The sequence below is a fragment of the Cebus imitator genome, unplaced genomic scaffold (assembly GCF_001604975.1).
Source record: "Cebus imitator isolate Cc_AM_T3 unplaced genomic scaffold, Cebus_imitator-1.0 Scaffold0, whole genome shotgun sequence".
NCBI lineage: Eukaryota > Metazoa > Chordata > Mammalia > Primates > Cebidae > Cebus > Cebus imitator.
In genome coordinates, this window is record NW_016107315.1 from 9,524,829 (window position 1) to 9,545,919 (window position 21,091).

Sequence of the window (21,091 nt, forward strand, 5' to 3'; positions counted from 1 at the left end):
GCTGGAGTGCAATGGTGCGATCTCGGCTCACTGCAACCTCCACCTCCTGGGTTCAAGCAATTCTCCTGCCGCAGCCTTCCGAGTAGCTGGGATTACAGGCATGCACCACCACGCCCAGATAATTTTTGTATTTTTAGTAGAGACAGCGTTTCACCATGTTGGCCAGGATGGTTTTGATCTCTTGACCTCGTGATCTGCCCACCTCGGCCTCCCAAAGTGCTAGGATTACAGGCATAAGCCACTGCACCCGGCCTGTCATCTTTTAATTTATATTTCTTTTTCTTTTTTTTTTTTTAAGATGGGGTTTCGCTCTTTGTTGCCCAGGGTGGAGTGCAGTGGCGTGATCTTGACTCACTGCAACCTCTGCCTCCCGGGTTCGAGTGACTCTCCTGTCTCAGCCTCCTGAGTAGCTGGGATTACAGGCCACCACACCCAGCTAATTTTTGTACTTTTAGTAGAGATGGGGTTTCACCATGTTGGTTAGGCTGGTCTTGAACTCCTGACTTCAGGTGATCCGCCTGCCACAGCCTCCGAAAATGCTGGGATTATAGGTGTGAGCCACCGTGCCCGGCCATAATTTACATTTCAAATTATTGATATCCCTGTTATTTTTGCTGGGAGTACACAGCTGGCTCCTATCAGGCCAGTGCTCTGAGGGCCGGTGGCATCCCCACTTTTAGAACTCTGCTGTCTCCTTCAATACTGCTGTCCGGCTTTTCTGAACCGATAGCTTCTCCAAATCTTTGTACTGTCCTTTCATACCAGATCTCTTGTTTTTGTACACTTTCCTAATCATACCCTCATAGTAGAAATTTCTCAGTTCATTCCCATCTTTTCCTTGTCTCTTCTATTTGACCTGAGGTATTTGCCAGTCTTCCTTCTTCCAACATGTTTTCTGAGAACCACAGAACCATAGAATGTCATGGTTGGAAAGCAACTCGAAGTTCACCATTTTGCTAAAGAGACATAGCATGAGAGTGACTTCTGTAAGATCACAGCATGCTTTGCAATCTAGTCTGTTGCTTTCCACTGGCCCTTCTGACTTGGCTGTGCTGGCTCAATATCTTTTTTCCACCCTCCTCCACTGACCATCTTTTTTTTCCTTGTTTTTCTATCCTGAAGATCCAATTGCTCTATTTCTTATTTTGCCCTTGTTCTCAATGTGTCATCTCATTTCTTAACCATAATGTGACTTTTTTTCAGGTATATAAGCTCTTTATGATTCTGTTTCTTTAACAGGAAAAGAAATGAGTAAAAGTTTTCTTGTTTCTTTTGGCAGCAGGTAGGAACATGATGGAGTGTTCGGAGTTGACTCTGAAGCAGGAAATTTTTAAAGGATCAGAGTCATCTAATAGGACCTCAGGGGGACTCTTTGGGGTGGTTCCTGGGGGAACAGAGACTGGAGATGTTTCTGAAGATACTTTGAAAGAGTTAGAAGGACAAACCTCAAATGAAGAAAGGAGCAGACTAGAAAATGATTTCTTGGAAATAACAGATGAGGTTAAGAAAAAATCCATAAAAGACAGATATGAGGAATATAAGGAAGTTGGGGAACATCCACATCTATCTTCCAGTCCTCCTGAACATGAAGGAGTTTTAAAGGGACAGAAATCCTATCAGTGTGATGAATGTGGCAAAGCTTTTTATTGGAGTTCACACCTCATTGGTCATCAGAGAATCCATACTGGAGAGAAACCCTATGAGTGTAACGAGTGTGGGAAGACCTTCAGGCAAACCTCTCAGCTCATTGTTCATCTCAGAACCCACACGGGGGAAAAACCCTATGAATGCAGCGAGTGTGGAAAGGCCTATAGGCACAGCTCCCATCTCATTCAACACCAGAGACTCCATAATGGGGAGAAACCCTATAAATGTAATGAATGTGCAAAAGCTTTTAATCAGAGCTCCAAACTCTTTGACCACCAGAGAATCCATACTGGGGAGAAACCTTATGAGTGTAAGGAATGTGGGGCAGCCTTTAGTCGGAGTAAGAATCTTGTTCGACATCAGGTTCTGCACACTGGTAAGAAACCTTACAAATGTAATGAGTGTGGGAGAACGTTCTGTTCCAATAGAAATCTCATTGACCATCAGAGAACCCACAGTGGGGAGAAGCCTTATGAGTGTAGTGAATGTGGCAAAGCCTTCAGTCGGAGTAAATGTCTTATTCGACATCAGAGCCTCCACACTGGGGAAAAGCCATACAAATGTAGTGAATGTGGGAAAGCCTTCAATCAGATCTCTCAGCTCATTGACCATGAGCGAATTCATACTGGAGAAAAACCATTTAAATGTAGTGAGTGTGGTAAGGCATTCAGTCTGAGTAAATGCCTTGTTCGGCACCAGAGACTTCACACCGGTGAAAAGCCCTATAAATGCAATGAGTGTGGAAAATCCTTCAATCAAAACTCATACCTCATTATACACCAGAGAACTCACACTGGTGAAAAACCCTATGAATGTAATGAGTGTGGGAAGGTCTTCAGTTATAATTCTAGTCTTACGGTACATCAGAGAACCCATACTGGGGAAAAACCCTATAAATGCAATGGTTGTGGGAAAGCTTTTAGTGACAGCTCACAGCTTACCGTGCACCAAAGAGTTCACACCAGAGAGAAACCTTATGAATGTATTGAGTGTGGGAAGGCCTTTAGTCAGCGTTCCACTTTTAATCATCACCAGCGAACTCATACTGGAGAGAAGCCCTCAGGGGTGGGTTGGTCATCTTCTTAAGGCATGGTTCTCTGAGACAGAGAGCAAGGACGTTTTGAGTTAAGCTTTCTTTATAAGAAGGATGCTCATCTTGGTCTCTGAAGACCACATCACAGTGGACCATACCCTACTTGCTTTTCCTTGGGTCACTAAGGTGGGACAGTAGGTGTAACTTAGCCTGATCCTTACTTAGTAGTAGGAAATTAAGGATTACATATGTCATTTACTTGTGGGTTTCCTTCTTTCTCTTAAAAAAAATATTTAAAAATCCGTCTTGTTAGTATGCATTCCACAATCAGATTCTGCATTTCTCAAGAACAGCAGTTATATTATCTTTATTTTATTGCAGTTCCTCCACTGAACCATTTACGTAAAGTCATTTTTTAAGTCAGTCTACTATATTATTCATCCCTGCTCATTGCTGTCTCCTTCCACAGCTACTTTTAAAATTTGTACTGTAAGCTACATCCTGTCATCATTTGTATGTTTTCTGGCTAGGAAACTTTTTCTTTTTGTTTGCTAATTACTTCTTTCACAATATTCAAGATTTATACCATCTCTGAAAGACTTTCTTCTTCAGATAGTTGTTTCTTTTATACTTCCATTGATTTGGCCTTAATGCTTTAAATTAGCTGGTACTACAGTGTATAACTGTTAAATGTTTTGTAAATTGTTCTCAACTTACAATGTCATATGCGTATCACATATATCCAAAGTATACTCACATATAGTTGTGTATGTGTAGACCTTTTCTTTTCTTTTCTCTTTTCTTTTCTTTCCTTTCCTTTTCTCTTTCCTTTCCTTTTCTTTTTCTTTCTTTTTCTTTCTTTTCTGTCAGAGTCTTGCTCTTGTTGTCCAGGCTGGAGTGCAATGGCACAGTCTCAGCTCACTGCAACCCCTGCCTCTTGGGTTCAAGCAGTTCTCCTGCCTCAGCTTCCCAAGTAGCTGGGATTATAGGCATGTCCAGCTAATTTTTTGTTTTTTGTTTTTTTAGTAGAGATGGGAGTTCTCCTTGTTGGTCACGCTGGTCTCGAACTCCCGACCTCAGGTGATCTGCCCACCTCGGCCTCCCAGATGCTGGGATTACAGGCATGAGCCACTGCACCCGACCACATATGTGTATACTTTCATACCAGCTTGTAAGCTCCTGAGATCAGGTATGGTATCTATTTCTTTTAGTATATACATAATAGCTTGAGTATGCTAGTTCTTAAATAAGTTTTAAAATTCAAATTGCATCATCGTTAACGTAGGCATAGTCTCCCCTCTCCCTCATGTCACATCCACTGGAGTAGAAGCTTCTAAAGAAGGAAGTGGCATCTCATCATAGTATGTTACATATAAAGGCTCATTGATATCTTCTACTTAAAGCCCTGGAAGTCTTACTAGTGGTACTTCAGCCTTAAGGAGCTAATGGATTTGTGTGTGAATTAGTGTCTGTTTATCTAGGTATTGGGTTGGGCAGTGACATCCTACTGATAACATACTTTGACCTGCATACTTACTCTAATTCTGAACTATCTGACTGCATCCTGCTTCCTAAATAAAACTTATAGTCGGCTGGGCGCAATGGCTCACCTGTAATCCCAGCACTTTGTGAAGTCGAGGCAGGTGGATCACTTGATGTCAGGAGTTCGACACCAGCCCGGCCAACATGGTGAAACCCCGTCTCTACTAAAAACACAAAAATTAGCTGGGTGTGGTGGTGTGTGTCTGTAATCCCAGCTACTCAGGAGGCTGAGGCATGAGAATCACTTGCACCTGGGAAGTAGAGGTTGCATTGAGCTGAGATTGTGCCACTGTACTCCAGCCTGGGTGACAGAGTGAGACTGCATCTCAAAAACAAAAAACAAACAAACAAAAAACTTACAGTCAGTTTACTGCCAGAAGACTTGACTTTCATTGCTGTGATATAGATGATTGAAAATTTCAGCTAGCAGTATTCCTGGATGATTAGAATTCACAGTAATGAGGTTTTTGGTAAAACAGTAGTATCAAACTAATCTATTTTCCATATCATCTAGTCCTGTCTCACTATAACTGCTATCTTAATTTCAAGATGAGAACCGTGCCTTAATTATCTTACAGACCATCTTCCACTCTGCAAAGACATAAGAACCAAGAAATAATTCTCAGAGTACTTTCTTTCTTTCTGCAGTCATGTGTCAGTCCATGAGCTTGAACCACTTTTCCTTCCACCCTTGCAATCATGGCCCAGTGCTGGTGGACCTTTGGCTCTAATGTTCACCCCCTTCTCTTTCCATCTCGGACTTCTTAACAGGCTTACAGGATCCGCAGAATGGCAAAGGTGGAGGAGAGGCTAGAGGGGCAATGTCAGGCATGTAACCTGGAGGGGTGATTTTGTAGCTGTGGTGCATGTTTCAGACAGTGCAGAAGAAAGATAAAAATGTAGCTGGGCGTGGTGGCTCAAGCCTGTAATCCCAGCACTTTGGGAGGCCGAGGCGGGTGGATCACGAGGTCAAGAGATCGAGACCATCCTGGTCAACACGGTGAAACCCCGTCTCTACTAAAGCTACAAAAAATTAGCTGGGCATGGTGGCGCGTGCCTGTAATCCCAGCTGCTCAGGAGGCTGAGGCAGGAGAATTGCCTGAACCCAGGAGGCGGAGGTTGCGGTGAGCCGAGATTGCGCCATTGCACTCCAGCCTGGGTAACAAGAGCGAAACTCCGTCTCAAAAAAAAAAAAAAAAAAAAAAGGTAAAAATGTTGAGGATCAAGAAAATCAGAATTAAATGTGATTCTTGGGGAGATATCTCAAACAAAGTTAGAAAGGATTACTGGGGGCCTAAAGTTTTTCAGGGTCTTTAGAAATTACTGAACTTGGTTGGGCACAGTGGCTCATGCCTGTAATCCCAGCATTTTTGGAGGCCAAGGTAGGCAGATCACTTGAGGCCAGGAGTTTGACCAACCTGGCCAACATGGCAAAACCCTGTCTCTACTAAAAATACAAAAATTAGGTGGTGTGGTGGTGCACACCTGTAGTCCTAGCTACTCAGGAGGCTGAGGCAAGAGAATCACTTGAACCTGGGAGGCAGAGGTTGCAGTGAGATGAGATCACACCACTGCACTCCAGGCTGAGCAACAGAGCAAGACTCTGTCTCAAAAACAACAACAACAACAAAACTGAACTCATGACACAAATGGGATTTTGCCATTTGTAAATATGTATTTTAAGTGTTTTCAGCTTTTTTTTTTTTTCATTTGTTTCCATTTTCTTTTAAAAGATATGCAGATACGACTTTTTCCTCTTTAAGTGTCTTATTTTGGGAGTACCCAGATTTTAGGGAAGAGCCTCACTATATGAGCACATGAGTTGCACATTTCTGGTTCCCTGCCCTGAGTTGGATTGCCAGTCATGTCTTCAGAAGAACCATCCTGCCTGTTGGATGCTGCAATTTTACCTTCTTGTTCTTGTCTGCTCATTCCCTACCATACTAAGCCTCTGGAGTGTGGGAATGTGCACCATTCCTAACTATATTAACTCACTACCACCCATCTGGTGTAGGTGCTCAGTACAAGTGAATCCTGAAAAAGCCTCAGGCTCTTGGATGGAGGAAAATTGGCTGCATTTGAAAGCCATACTTCAATTTCTATTGGTCATTACTAGTATAAACTTTATTGATTTAAACAAATTTTATCTGGATCCAGTTATATTGATAAATTATTTTTAGGTTTAATAGTTTGTTAGAGTCATTTTCTAGCTTTTTAAGGTTATAATAAATAGTGATTTGTCTTTTGATGTCACATGTTGTGCATTAGCAAGAACTTCGAAAAATGGGGAAGAGTAGATGTCTTTCGCTTAACTCTTGGGAGAATGTTTTTAGTATTTCAAAATTTCATATGGTGCATTGTTGGATTTTGATGTTCTGCTGTATTTAGGAAGTTTCCTTCTAATCTTATTCCTACAAGAAGCTGTGTAGTTTAGTGGTTAAGAGCACAGATTTTGTTCCCAGTGCCCTAGGTTCAAATCCAGAGTCCACCACTTTGTTAGGTGTGTGAGCCTGGGCAAATCACTTAGTTTCCTTGTATCTTGGTTCCTCCATCTATAAAATAGAGCTACCTCATAGGGTTGTGAGGTCTACATTATTTACTATGTGTAAGGTAACAATGCTGGGCATAGTGCATGGTTTCCCAATTATTATTATACTTAAGAGTTTTGGGGTTTTTTTTGTTGTTGTTTTGTTTTGTTTTTGTTTTAGAGACAAAGTCTTCCTCTGTTGCTCAGGCTGGAGTGTAGTGATGCGACCATAGCTCACCTCAGCCTTGAATTCCTGGGCTCAAGGGATCCTCCTGCCTCAACCTACCCTATAGTTAGAAATACAGGCATGCACCACTGCACCTAAGTTTTTGTTTTTATTTTTATTTTTTGTACAGATGGGGGTCTTGCTCTTTTGCTCAGGCTGGTCTTGTGGTCCTGGCCTCAAGTAATCATCCTGCCTCAGCTTCCCTAAGTACTGGGAATACAGGTGTGAGCCACAGTGCCTGGCCTATACAAAGTTTTTATTAGGATTAGTTGCTGTTATCTATCTAGTTTTAAAAATACATTGTTGTAATTTTATAAATTATGTTCTTTTTTTCTTTTTGTAATTCATTTTCTTGACAAGTTTGCAAATATTTGCAATTTCCTTGTCCTTTTCAAGTAAAATCAGTTTGTTCATAGTGAGTTTTGTTTGTTTTTTGTTTTTTGGGGTTTTTTTTTGAGACAGAGTTTCACTCTGTCACCCAGGCTGGAGTACACGTGGCGCAATCTCGGCTCACTGTAACCTCCGCCTCCCAGGTTCAAGCAATTCTCCTCCCTCAGCCTCCTTAGTAGCTGGTATTACAGTGCACACCACCATACCTGGCTAATTTTTGTATTCTTAGTAGAGATGGGCTTCACCATGTTGGTCAGGCTGGTCTTGAACTGACCTCGTGATCCACCTGCCTCGGCCTCCCAAAGTGCTGGGATTACAGGCATGAGCCACCGTGCCTGGCCTTATAGTGAGTTTTTATTAAGTACAGAAGTAGATTCAATTTGGTAATGCTTTGCTAGCTTTGTAAAATAATTTTGAAAAAGTTTTGTTTCTCTTTTATTACTATGAAGAGTTCGTATAACATGGGAATTGTTCCTTAAAGGCTTGCTTACAGTAACTGGGCCTGATTCTTTGGGTGAGGGGATTGGGAGGGATATATGTTTCGCAACTGTTTTAGTCAGTTTGAGCTGTTATAACAAAATACCATAGAGGATGGCTTAAACAACAGACATTTATTCCTGACAGTTCTGTAGGCTTTAAAGTTCAACATCAAGATGCCAGAATGGTTGAATACTGGTGAAGGCTCTCTTCCTGGTTTGCAGATGGCCACCTTTTTCCTGTGTCCTCAAATTTCAGGGAGCAAGAGCACTGGTGCTTCTTTGACATCTTTTAAGGGCATTAGTGAGAATGAGGACCCCATTCTCATGACCTACTCCAATCCTAGTTATTTTCCAAAGGCCCTCACTCCCAAATATCATAACATTTGGGATTAGGGCTTCAACATAAATATTCATTCCATAATATTCCACTCCTAGCCACTCTCTTCATGTTCTTATATGCAAAGTAAATTCATTCCATCCTAACAGCCTCCAAAGTTTTAACTCATTCTAGTGTCAACTAACATTTAAAATCCAAAATCTCATCTAAATATCTAAATCAGATATGGGTGAGACCCAAGGTATAATTTATCCTGAGGCAAAATTCGTCTCTAGCGATGAACTTGTGAAACCAGACAAGTTATGTGCTTCCAAAATACAATGATGGGATAGGCATAGATTAGGTATTAAAATTCCAAAAGTGAGAAATTGAAAGGAAGAAAGGGATGATGAGGCTGGGTGTGATGGCTCATGCCTTTAATCCCAGCACTTTGGGAGGCTGATGTGAGAGGATTGCTTGAGTCCAGGAGTTTGAGACCAGCCTGGGCAACAAAGGGAGATCTCATTTCTATAAAAATAATTAGCCAGGCATGGTGGCTTGATCATGGGAGTTTGAGGCTACAGTGAGTGTGATCATATTGCACTCCAACCTGGGGGAGGTTAATGATGGTCCCATGCAAGTCTAAAATTTATCAAGACAAATTTCATGAGATCTTAGGCTCATGAATAATCCTCTTTGGTCCTATACCATCCTCTCCAGGACAACCTGGGTGGTGGTCCTGACTACAGATCTGCCAGGAAGGGTTCACTCCCCCATGGCTTTTGTTGGAGACCATCTGGCCTGTGGAAACTGAGGCAGTATCCCTGATGATCTCTAAATAGCCAAGAGAAGAGTCATTCTTTTCTTGTTTGGAATGGTGGACATTCACAGCCATCCTCATTCCTGTCTTTAAGACTTTAGATACAATAATATCGAAGCTAAGGGCTTCAACATACAAATTTTGGGGATACAGTTCAGTCCATAGCAATACTTCTATTCTCCTGACCTGCAACATGTCCAGTTACTTCTAGAAGTATTTGTCATCTACTATATTAACATGCTCATTGTCAGCCTATGAAACAAGCTGACCACTCCATACATAAGGTCATAGGTAATATGACACATGCAGGCTGAGTTGTCAGCCCTGATAAGATCTAGGGACTTGCCCAAAAGTGCAGTCCCTGGAGCTACCTGGTCCAGTAACTAGGGGAGTATTCCTGATAAAGTCAAGAATTGTTGGCAGCCCCCACCTACAAGAAAAGCTCAATAGCTAGTAGGTCTGTTTGGCTATTGGAGACAACATGTATCATATTTTGAGTATTAGTTGGCTTCCTTTAGTTAAAATTACCCACAACACAGCCACCTCTGAATGGTGCCCTCAACAACAGCAGACTCTAGGGGCCTATCATGCATTAACATGGGCTTGCCATTAATGTAGGCCCATGGAACTGCGGGTCTCACTGACTCCTATCCATACAGATTGGAGACTGTGGCAACAAGAGGCTGCTATCAGGGTGCACCAGGCCCTTGGGTTTTGGTCGTATAAATTGCCCAAGATTTTTGCCATATATATTCCCTTTGAATGGCAGCTGCTAGCCTGCTATTGGGTTCTAATGGAAACAGAACGCTTGACCACTAAAGCACTGTATGTGACCTTAAGACCTGAGCTGCCCATCTCATGCAGGTATTGTTAAAGAAAAATAAAAATGGAAACTACAGTTTAGAAATACCCCAAGGCTGACCACCTGCAACTGTGTAACTAAAACAAATCATTCTGATTTCCCTGAAATGCTGTTCTCTAATCATAAATGAAATGCGACATGTAAGCTTTACATCCTTGTCAGCATGATTCACTGAAATTAAACCAATCATCTATAGAACAATAAGCTTAAACAGGTCAACTTTCCCTAAAAAGAATGTGTAAGCCAATTATAAAAAGGTCAAAATATTCCCCCCTTTATGCATTATAAACTGTGTTGTAAATGCTTGTAAGATGAGTTTCTTACCACTTGATTTGAGTCTTCTAGATTGTGGTCTGTACTTCTTGTTTGAACAATAAACTTTTAATTTTTTCTTAACTTTATCTGATTTTATTTTTTTTTCACAGTGCTCACTAATCCTACTAATAAAACACAACAAGTTCAGCCAAGTACCATCATTAAATGAAAATCTTACGTATAAGATGGAGCCTGATTGGGATCCCAGGGGGGTCCGCCAACTCCATGAAGTAACTGTCTTGCCAGAGCAGGCTGAACAACCCATAGGGGATGTTCCCTTAGCTGTGTGCACCCCATGGTTCAAAGATGTTTTGGCTGATGGTGAGTTGGCTTACTGAGGGATTTGTGAAACTCAAAGCTGATAAACGCTAATGGTCTGCTGTGGGCATCCATCTTGCTATGGATTGAGTGGTTTTGTTGCCTCCAAAACACTTGTTAAAACGTAATCCCCAGCTGGGCGCAGTGCTGCATGCTTGTAGTCCCAGCTACTCAGGAAGCTGAGGTGGGAGAATTGCAAAGACCATGTGGCAGCAAGCGAGTATTAGCAGGTTTTAGGCCTTTTAAGGCTTGTGCAAGGATGGGATATTGATGCTGGGCAGGATAGGGGTGGTTAGGTTTTAAAGGGATGATGAGGGGCAAGTAGCCTGTAGCAAGGGATGGGGAGGTGGTATTTCATACCTTAGGGTTAAGGTGGGACGACGTAAGGGGAGCTGTTGAGGGAGGTATGGGTTCAGGAAGGAGGGCGGCAATGAAGTGTGGCATAGTCCAGGAATAGTTACAGAGGCACAATCTTGTTAAGATATTCATGGCCTAAGGGGGAACTGGTCAGGTGAGGATGATTAGGAAAGGATGTGGAAAGGAGTGCTGGCCTAATTGATACCAGACTTGGGGAGTTTTGACAGGCCTGGAAGCCTTGTCATTAATTCCTACAACTGTTATGGAGGCCAAGGAGGCAGGTCCTTGAAGGCAGCGTGGAGTGGGTGGCCTCCGTATTAAGAAGGGGATGGACCTACGTTCCACCATAAGAGTTACCTGAAACTTGGTGTCCGTGATGATCTAAGGGGCCTCTGAGATGTTTGGGCAGCATCAGTCGTCAGCCACCAGGCTGAGGAAATCTGGGAAGGAGTCAGCCAGGCAGCCTTGGGTTTGAGCTCCAGGAGCTCTGGGAATGGTGATGTGAGTCAGGCAGTCCAACTTCCAGTGGGAGCCTGCACAGATGGGGCACCACTTAGGACTAATCTCGGGCTATGGGCATTCCTTGGCCTAGTGGCCATTTTTCTGACACTTGAAATAAGGTCATGGAGGGGCGGCTGGATGTTGTGATCTGGACATTCTGAAGTTCTTTTGGGCTGGTGGAGCAGCAGGGGTTTGTCTTACGGCAGAGGCAAGCATCTGTAGTTCTGAGATGTGCTGCCACTGGGCGGCCTCTTCCCTATTAATGAACACCTTGAAGGCAAGGTTAATTAGGCCCTGTTGTGGGGTTTGAGGGCCAGATTCTAACTTTTGGAGCTTTATTCTTATGTCAGGGGCTGATTGAGTGATAAAATGCATGTTAAGAATAAGGTGTTCTTCTTGTCCTTCAGGGTTTAATGCTGTGTATCACCTGAGAGTGGAAGCTAGACGGGCCATAAACTGAGCTGGATTCTCAACCTTGTTTTGAGTGGTCTCTTTTAGTTTGTCATAGTTGATGGCTTTATATGCAGCCTGCTGAATCTCAACAAGACAAGAAATCATGTAGTCTCGCCTGACTATACCAGGGGACCCTGCCTCATAGTCCCATGGAGGGTCTTCACAGGGGACTGCTCTGGCACCTTCCTGAAGGTCAGGCTCAAGACACTGGCAATCTTCAGCATTAGACTGAGCCAGGGTCCAAACCTGCTCCCATTTTTCAGGAGTGAGAGTAGAAGTGAGGATGACATTTAAGTCACTCCAGGTGAGATTATAAGACTGGGTTAAGTATGGAAACTCTTGTATATATTTGGTGGGGTCTGATGGGAAAGAGCCTAGGCGCTGACTGATTTGGGCAAGGTCAGACACAGAGAAAGGGATGTGTACCCAGACTGTTCCTTTGGCTTCAGCCACTGCTTGAAGGGGAAATTGTTGGACATGGGTGGGGAAATTAGCCGAGGGACTAAATTGTAAGCCAGATCGGATATGAGGTAAGGTGGTGATAGGAGGGGCATAAGGAGGCAGGTTGTGGACAGAAGAGTTAGGCTCTGGGGAAGGATTAGGACCTGGTTCGGACAGGCTGGGAGGAAAAAGATCAGGACTCATGAACAAGGAGGATTCAGTGTCAGCGGCGGGGTGTGAAGGAGTGGAAGGAAGGGAGAGGAGGAGAATTTGGAATGAGTCGCATTGGGAACAGTTCAGGCAGGGAGCAGGGACTGAAGTGTAAAAAATGCTTGGACGTATGGCACCTCAGACCTTTTGCCCATTTTATGACAAAAATTGTCTAAGTCCCACAAAATAGAAAAATTGAAAATGCCATTATCTGGCCACTGGGAATGATTGTCTAATTTATATTGGGGCAAGGTTGTATTACAGAATAAAAAGACATTTAGACTTCAGATTAAATGAAAGTTGAAGGGGTTTCAGGTTTTTGAGGACACAGGCGAGGAGAGAAGAGGGAGGGATGGAGGGCGGAAGGTTGCCCATGATAAAGGAGAGGAGTTTTAGGAGAAGATAGAGCCAAGGAGGAGAGCAACCACTAGGTTCCTCAGCGGGCGTCCTCAGCTGGGGTCCTTTGGCTGTACAGCTGGTGAATGGCCAAGGCAGGCATCCCTGCTGTTGACCAGACACCAAGGGAAGACTGTCTTCCCGAGAAAAGTCCATGACTAATGTTGGGTTTTTGATACACGAGTAGGAGGGACCCTATTTCAGAATATTTGTCTCTATTTCAGAAAGTGTATTTCAGAACATCTGTCTCTATTTCAGAAAGGAAAGGTTTGAAAACAAATGGAGATTGCTTTGTTACACCAGAGCAAGTTTAAACAGAAGCACCATGCTCTGAGTTTGTTGAGAGTCCACTTTTAATGGCTGGCATCCAGTAGTCAGCTAGAGCTCAAACCTCTCAGCCCAGAACAAAGGGCAGTCAACATTATTATATCAGTTTAGGGTCAGGGGGTGGTAAGCAGATTATTACAGAAGCAGAAGGAGCAGGTTAGGGAAAGGGGGTGGGTGCCTAATAACAAAATTCTATTTAAAGTTGGGGGAGGTAAACAGATTATTACAGAAGCACAAGGAGCAGATTAGGGGAAGGGGGAAGTGCCTAACAACAAAATTCTATTTAAAGTTGTTTTTTACTCAGGATGTAGGGTAGGCAGTTACACAGTTGCAGGTACAGGATGTATGGGCCAGTGGGCCCTGTTTCTCAGAAAATTGGTTACAAAGATGCCAGGTGTCTCAAACCACAAGCTCTCGGAACAGAATGCCCTACATAGCTTACGGTGGGCAAAATGGAGTTGGCAGGATTGTTCAAAATGTATTCATCACAGCCAAGCTAGAGTATTTCAGCTTACCCAATCCGAAGACAAAGGGGTTCTACAGGCCAGTCTGAGGTACTGAAGACATGGGAAGGCTCTTCAAGGAGGGAGAGCAGGGGTAGGGGACAGATCTCTCTGAGGAGTTTCCCTATCCTGGGTTTCGGCACCAAAATGTTAAGCACACATCCAATTGAAGAGACAACCTAAATGGGCTTTGTGTGAGCAACAAGGCTGTTTATTCACTCGGGTGCAAGTGGGCTGAGTCCAAAGAGGGAATCAGCATGGAGGTGTGGGGCAGAGCAGGTTTCATAGGCTGGGGTAGCAAGTGGAAAGTTACAGCTTGGAGTTCGTCGTCGTTGACTCAGAAGATTGATCAATCAGCTGAAGCAGGATCCCATTGTTTTTCTTGTGGTTTTCCCGTTGCTTCAGACCTTCTACCACCAGGAAGCCATCTGAAGGCATACATGTCAGTTACAGAGTTCATAATAGCTTGGCAGTAGTGCTGCCATGTTTGGGGGACCTAACATGTAATATATTTCGAATGGCCATAATTACACATAATTTAACTGTTTAAATATTTGTTTTATGTTTTTCTTCTAGGAGAGAACACTATTCCAGTGGATCACAGTATCACCATCCTCAGATACATTGCTGTATTTTATTTTCATCCTAATATTTCAATCCCCCTCCCCCAAACTACAGAGGAGTTGAGTTTGAGGCCAGAAAAGGGGTGAAAATCCTACCTGCCAATTTGTTTGCCCACAGCCGATTCTCAGTTTTAACATCTTGTCTCTTTTCTCAAGTCACATTCCTGATCCCCATCCCAGCACCCCAATTTTTTCTTCCCTATTTCAAAATAAGAGGAAAAAAAATTAAGGGGGAAATTTCCGTCTTCTATTTGAAAGGCAGAATCCTGATGCACTTTAAATTCCAAAACAAAGAAGCAAATGAACATAAAATCCTTTAGTATGTGCTTTTTACATGTAGCAGGGAATCAGGGTAAAGGAATAATTATCTACTCCCAGGTTCTCAAATGTTGGAATCATCTGGGGATTTTAAAATCTGGGCTTGTTAGTGTCTCACCCACAAAGATTTGGATTAAATTTATATGAGGTATGGACTTTTTAAAAGCTCTAAGAAGGATTCTAATCTGCAGCAAAGTTAAGAACCACTGATTTGCATGCACTGTCCTTTGCTGCTCCAAGTGTGGTACAGGAACTGCAACATGGGTACACCTGCGAGTTTGTTAAAAATATTTGTTGATCCCTCCCCAGACCTCCTGAATTTGAATCTACAGTTCAGCCAGATCCCAAGTGATTTGTATTCATATGCACATGAAAATTGAAGAATCTTACCTAGGGCTTTTACCAAGTAAATGGCCCGAATTTAAAAGAGTACAGTGTTCAGGAAGTACAGCCAGCAAGAATATGCCTCCTATCAGAAAAGTGAAGAAACCTCATGGTTATAGGCTCGAGTGCCATGGCACTCAGAGAAATCAGGTGTTAGCAGAACTTTGAGATTCAAGAAGCTGTATAGGACTTAAATTCAGAGCTGCAGTCCCGGTGGCTGCTTCCCAAACTTTACAAGTGCCATTGAAGCCAATCTGGTTGATCTTTTTGATCACACTAAATGTGCTATCAGTGCTAACCACCTATCACATTGGGAAACATCCAGTAAAAGTACATCCCAAACACACAGAACCTGCTCAAACTCTTCTATGAGGGAAAATTTTGTTCTCAGACAAAACTCAAAAACTCATGCCACTATGGGTGGTTCTGAATGTTCTGAATCACTCAAGAACATTGTATCAAGTGGAAATTAATGGACACATTAGGCATTGACAAGCAGTTTCTATTTTCCTTTTTGCATGTGTTGGATATTTTCCAGTTGCCCCTCCATATTCAGTCTCTGTCCTCAACCCTGCTGTGACACTCAGGAGACTGAGTTTCCTGGATTGTCCTCTGGCTTCCAGTTGGGTTGGGCCAATGGGAAGCTCTGGCAGGAGATGAGAGTTGGGTTCAGGTTATTTATTACCCCCCGCTACCTTTGTGCTGGACTATGGCTTGGATGTAGCCCTCAACTGAAAGCCACAGTTTATCTCAGGTGGCCTGCTCCTAGGGGTGAGAATAGCTTCTAAATGTTGCTAGCCATGGGACGCATCACCCCATGTTGCATCTCCTTAACCCTGTCCACATTGTGTAAATTGCCCCTTGTGAACTCTCCCCACTTACCTTGTTTGAATGTGCCATCTCTTTATCACCTCATCACCATCTCCCTTGTGTTTCCATCTTTGGTGATAGGGGCATTAAAAAGGGGTAGATCAGATGAGTAAAGCAAAGCCTCAGGGCACAGATGGGCATCATCAATGCCCATCTGAAAGATCAATTGGCAACATGTTGCAGCTGCCCCTGGGAAGCACAGACCAGAGGACTACCAGCAGCTTGCAGCATGCCCTCCAGTGGCAGCAGACGGTCTTATGACATTGGCTCTGCATCCTCAAGGTTCTCTGGCACTGGCAACAGATGACATTTGCCCTACAATCTCTCCATGTTGATTCACCTCCTCTTCAAGCAGCCTCTCCACCCCCAACTTACTCCTCCCAGATTCCACATATTATTGGCAGTGGCATCATTGTTCACTCACCAGGCGAGCCTAGTTAGAATTCACCCACAGGAGAAAGCAAGTGAAGGCCGTGGGAAGCTAAAATATGGTGCACCTCTGGGCTGGCTATGAACAAGTATCCCTGGGCATGGTGGTGATGGGGATGAGGTCGTCCTGGAAAGGCAGGAGTCCAAGCACCTAACTTCCCGTAGGATCTGGTTCCCGTCTTTGAAGGGGACACAGGGGAAGAACAAGCAGCTCCCTTAAGCTCTTCTCCTGGCCAGAAGCAGTCCGCTAGATATTGCTGGCCCTATTTTCACCCCTAGCTTTGGATTCCTTTCTTCCTTGGAGGGAAAGAGGCCTTCAGGGCAGCCCCGCAGACACTACAGGAGGGATGTAAGAAAACCGGCGCGGCTGGGCATCCCAGCGGAAGGGAAGTGTCCGGCGGAGGGAGGTGAGGGATGTTGAACAAGCCTCGCCTCCCACCGCACCGGGGCCCGGGAGAAGCGGAGATGTTGGCCCTCCCAGTTTCCTAGAGAGGCCGCGGAGGGCCCGGGGCGCCAACGCGCGTGCGCGACTGCAGCCGCCGGGAGGTAGGCGCGGGACTGGCAGCTGCGCTGGCGGCGGGTGGACCGATTGTCGCTTGGCGGGAGTCGGTGAGCGGCCTGGCGGGGCGCGGGGGTGGGAGTTGGGGTGGGGGTGGCGGCATTGCGGGCGCGGGGCTCCCCGAAGGCCGCGGCACCCTCGGGCCTGCCCAGGCGGCGGGCGGGGCCCGGCCTGGAGGCTGCGCGGGTGGCTGGGGTCTGGCCGTGGATCCCGCCCCCGCCACGCTGAGGGCGTAACGGGAATCTCTTTGCCTCGCGGGCGTCCGGGCTCTGGAGCCCGTTTCTCCAGGCTTTCTCTTCTCACCCAATTAGGCAAATAAAGCATATTTATCAGAGACGATTAGATAACACGGGAAAGTAGAAGAAAAGTAAAAGTAGCCACAATCCTGAAATCTGTCTCCAGGCCTCCTGACATTTAAAATGTCTGTGCATAATTATGCACACTGACATTCATAAATATACATTTTATTATGAATTGAGAGCGTGCTGTTGCTTTTTTAAAAACTTGTATTGTGAGGAAACAATCTAGTGCAAAAATACATATAACATTTACCATACAATATGTAGACATTTACCATTTAACCATTTGGAAGTGTATAATTCAGTGAAATTAAGTACATTCGGATATACTGCTGCTTTTTAAAAATTGTAATCTCCTGAATTTGTAGAATGCATTTGTTCTTATTTTGGCTAAAATTAGTACTAGCATTATGACACCACTAAAACATTTTTTTTTGCAAGGGTAATTATGACATCATGTTTGCGGTTTATTTTCTGTAGGACACATTTACATGAAGCTCCAAATGGTGAAGTGACATTTGTGCAGAAAAATCGCAAAATCTTGTTTGTTAGGGTGATTATCTTTCACAATGAGATAACTATATAAAATGCAGTTTTAAAACAAAGGCAGGGCTCTAACCTACAGCGATTGTAGCACACTCTGACAGGCACAGGCCTAAAAGATCAGAGAATTGTCTCCTTCCGAATTTAAAAGTGGTGGCCAGGAAAGAATGTTACTCTGTTTCAAACTGTTTGCAGTGGAAAACTAAAAACTCACCATTTTGCAAGGAAGTGTCAGGGAGTGGTTTGAGCAGTGATTTGATTAAGGCGTTTCAGAGAATCTCCATGTGTTTTATATGTGTGTCTGTACATATTAAGGGACCAAGGAATTAGGCAGCTCTTTTTTATCTTAATAAAACGCAGACACATTATGGTTTAAAAAAAGTCTTACTGTAAGCCGAAAAGATGAGATATGTTTTGAAGATAAGCCTCAATGTGCACTTAAAAAGGAACTGACGAAAGCATGAAAAATGGCAAGTATTCCACCGGTAAGTTTTCTGTGGGGTATCCAGTAAGAATTAGTGCATAAGCAGTCATGAATTGAGAAAGTAAACTATAGTAAAAGGTAACACTGTATTTTGTAATTTTTGATATTTTGTATTAGAAACAATGTGAAAGAGGTATTATATTTTGTATTAGAAACAATGTGAAAAAGTACATTCCTGTGTCGTAGGTGTTCTGTAAGATTGAATTTATGAGTTTATTTTTTTCCTTCCTAATCTTAAATTTCTTTTTTCTTTTCCTTGTTTTATTTTACTGTGTAGCACCTGTCACTGTTTAGCATATCACATATCCACATACCTGTCTTCTCATAGGTGCCTCATTGCAGTGATGGAACATATAGTAGGTTGTCAATATAAGCCAAACTGACAAAAGAAGGAATCCAAATTGGTAGATAAAAATTGACAGTATTAAGTGTCCTCTTTTTTTTTTTTTTTTTTTTTTTTTTGAGATAGAGTCTCGCTCTGTCACCAGGCTGGAGTACAGTGCTGTGATCTTGTAACCAAGGGAGCGCGAAATCACCACTGAGGCAAAGACTAGGCCAAGTTGCAGGGTCTTTATTGCTGGCGGCCATGGAGGACTTGAGTCTCTCCAACCCGTGGCCCCAAAAGGAGGGTGTCAAGACCTTTTATGCCGGTAAACCACCTTCTGGGGTGGGGGTGAGGGTGAGGGGCTTTGGACATTCCAAGGGCCAGTGGACTTTGGACATTCCGATTGTTACTTAAGTGGTTCACAGAATTCAGGATAAGTGTTAGTTTACACATTGTCTGGGTAGGGTGGGAAATTACAGACCTTAGTTACATATTACAAGTCTTAGTTTTTCTTAAAATGGCGCAGGGGCCAAAATGGCGTTGGTTTGGACTGCTTGCCTGTCACATTAGGGTTACAGAGAGCAGTTTCAATGGAAAGCTGAGGTATGGTCGAGGTATGCAGTTTATGGGGGCAATTTCCATGTAACAATCTTGGCTTACTGCAATCTCCGCCTTCCGGATTCAAGTGATTCCTCTGCCTCAGCCTCCTGAGTAGCTGGGACTACAGGCATGTGCCACCATCCCCAGCTATTTTTTGTATTTTAGTAGAGATGGGGTTTTACCATGTTGGCCAGGATGGCCTCGATGTACTGACCTTGTGATCCACCCATTTCAGCCTCCCAAATTGCTGGGATTACAGGTGTGAGCCACCGTAATCTGAGCTGTAATCCCAGCTATTTGGGAGGCCGAGGCAAGAGAAATTGCTTGAACCCGGGAGGCAGAGTTTGCAGTGAGTCGTGATTGCACCATTGCACTGCAGCCTGGGCAATAAGAATGAAACTCCATCTCAAAATAAATATATATATATATATATATTTATTAAATATATTTATTAAATATATATATTTAATTATTAAATATATTTATTAAATATATATATATATATTTAATACCTAAAATGGAAATACATCAGGTAAAAATGACTGAATGACTGGAACTTCTCAATTTAAGACAAACACCCCTCTTTTTTTTTTTGAGATGGAGGCTGGAGTGAAGTGGCACAATCTTTGATCTTGGGTCACTGCAACCTCTACCCCCGCCTCCCTGTTCAAGTAGTTCTCTCACCTCAGCCTTTTGAGTAGCTGGGATTACAGGTGTGTACCACCACGAGCAGCTAATTTGTGTATTTTTAGTAGACGGGGTTTCACTATGTTGGCCAAGCTGGTATAGAACTCCTGACCTTAGGTGATACATGTGCCTCGGCCTCCCAAAGTGCTAAGGTTACAGACATGAGCTGAGCTCAGCTGACAAACTTTTTATTTTGAATAATTGTAGATTTACAAAGGATTACAAATATTTTAGAGTTCTCTTACACCTTTTACCTAGGTTGCCTAAAGTTGCTATCTTGCATTATAGTACGTTCATCGAAATTAAAAAGTTTACAGGCTGGGCGTGGTGGCTCACACCAGTAATCCCCAGCACTTTGGGAGGCCAAGGTGGGCGGATCACCCTGAGGCCAGGAGTTCGAGACCAGCCTGACCAATATGGAAAAACCCCATCTCTTAAAAAAAAAATCTACATTGGTATAGTACTGTTAATTAAACTGCAGACTTTTAAAAGTTTTTTTTTTTTTTTTTTTTTTTTTTTAAATTAATGTTCTTTTTCCATTCTAGGATCCAGTCTAGAATTCCTCATTACATTTAGTCATCATGTTTACTTGGTCTGCTTCAATCTGTGACAGTTACTTAGTCTTTCAAAACACTTTTGAAGTGTTTTATATTTGTATTTTTATGAAGTCTCTCAGTTTGGTTGCATCTCATGTTTTCTGTCAAGTCAATCAGTTGTATTATTGTATGCTTTGGGTACTTTTTTATTCTTTACGCTAGAATGCAGTGCTATTGTTATTTTATTGCTGAAATTATTCTAGCTTTGACTATTGGGAGCTGTGTCCCTTTGCCATGCCTCTATTTTTAAAAAATTTATTTATTTTTACTCTTTCCCTTTGTAATCAGTAATTATTTGGGGGAAGATAGTTTGCTACTTTGCATATGAGATACTGTTTCGCTTTGAACTTTGGTCTACTAAGTAACATTAATTGATGGATCTTGCCTGCAGTAAAATTAGCTCCAAAAATACAAGGAATGACTACTTGGTGTTAGGATTTGACTTTCTCTTTCCCTCATTCCTTCTAGGCATTCATTGGATACTTAGACACTCTTCTTCTTCATTCAAAGTATTCATTGGAATACTTTGTGAAAAAGAGCTGTCAGTTCTCCCCTGTTATTTACTCAGTTACATTGTTGTGTACTTTGGATACTTTTTTAATTCTTTGCCCTAGAGGGTAGTACTGTTGTTATTTTATTGCTGTAATTATTCTAACTTTGACTATTGGGAGCTGTGTCCCTTTGACATGCCCCTATTTTTTTTTTTTTTTT

The 21,091-nt window shown here is 43.0% G+C and overlaps 2 protein-coding genes across 7 annotated transcripts in view; both read left to right on the top strand.

Annotated features, from left to right (window-relative positions):
* Nucleotides 1-3,569, top strand: part of ZNF852 (zinc finger protein 852) — a 12,465-nt gene extending 8,896 nt beyond the window's left edge. The window contains 1 exon segment of the mRNA XM_017522325.2: nucleotides 1,283-3,569. Coding sequence (XP_017377814.1) covers nucleotides 1,283-2,733 — 1,451 coding nt within the window. The 3' untranslated portion in view covers nucleotides 2,734-3,569.
* Nucleotides 1-21,091, top strand: part of ZNF445 (zinc finger protein 445) — a 62,703-nt gene that overhangs the window by 8,934 nt on the left and 32,678 nt on the right. For 3 of the 6 annotated variants that reach the window (XM_017522298.2, XM_017522277.2, XM_017522289.2), the window contains 3 exons: nucleotides 10,268-10,478; nucleotides 11,741-12,090; nucleotides 14,240-16,896. The gene's annotated coding sequence lies outside the window, so the exon portion shown is untranslated. Of the gene's footprint in view, nucleotides 1-10,267; nucleotides 10,479-11,740; nucleotides 12,091-14,239; nucleotides 16,897-16,947; nucleotides 18,174-21,091 lie in introns of those variants that run through there. The other 3 variants (XM_037732849.1, XM_037732879.1, XM_017522302.2) reach the window with 3 other exon arrangements.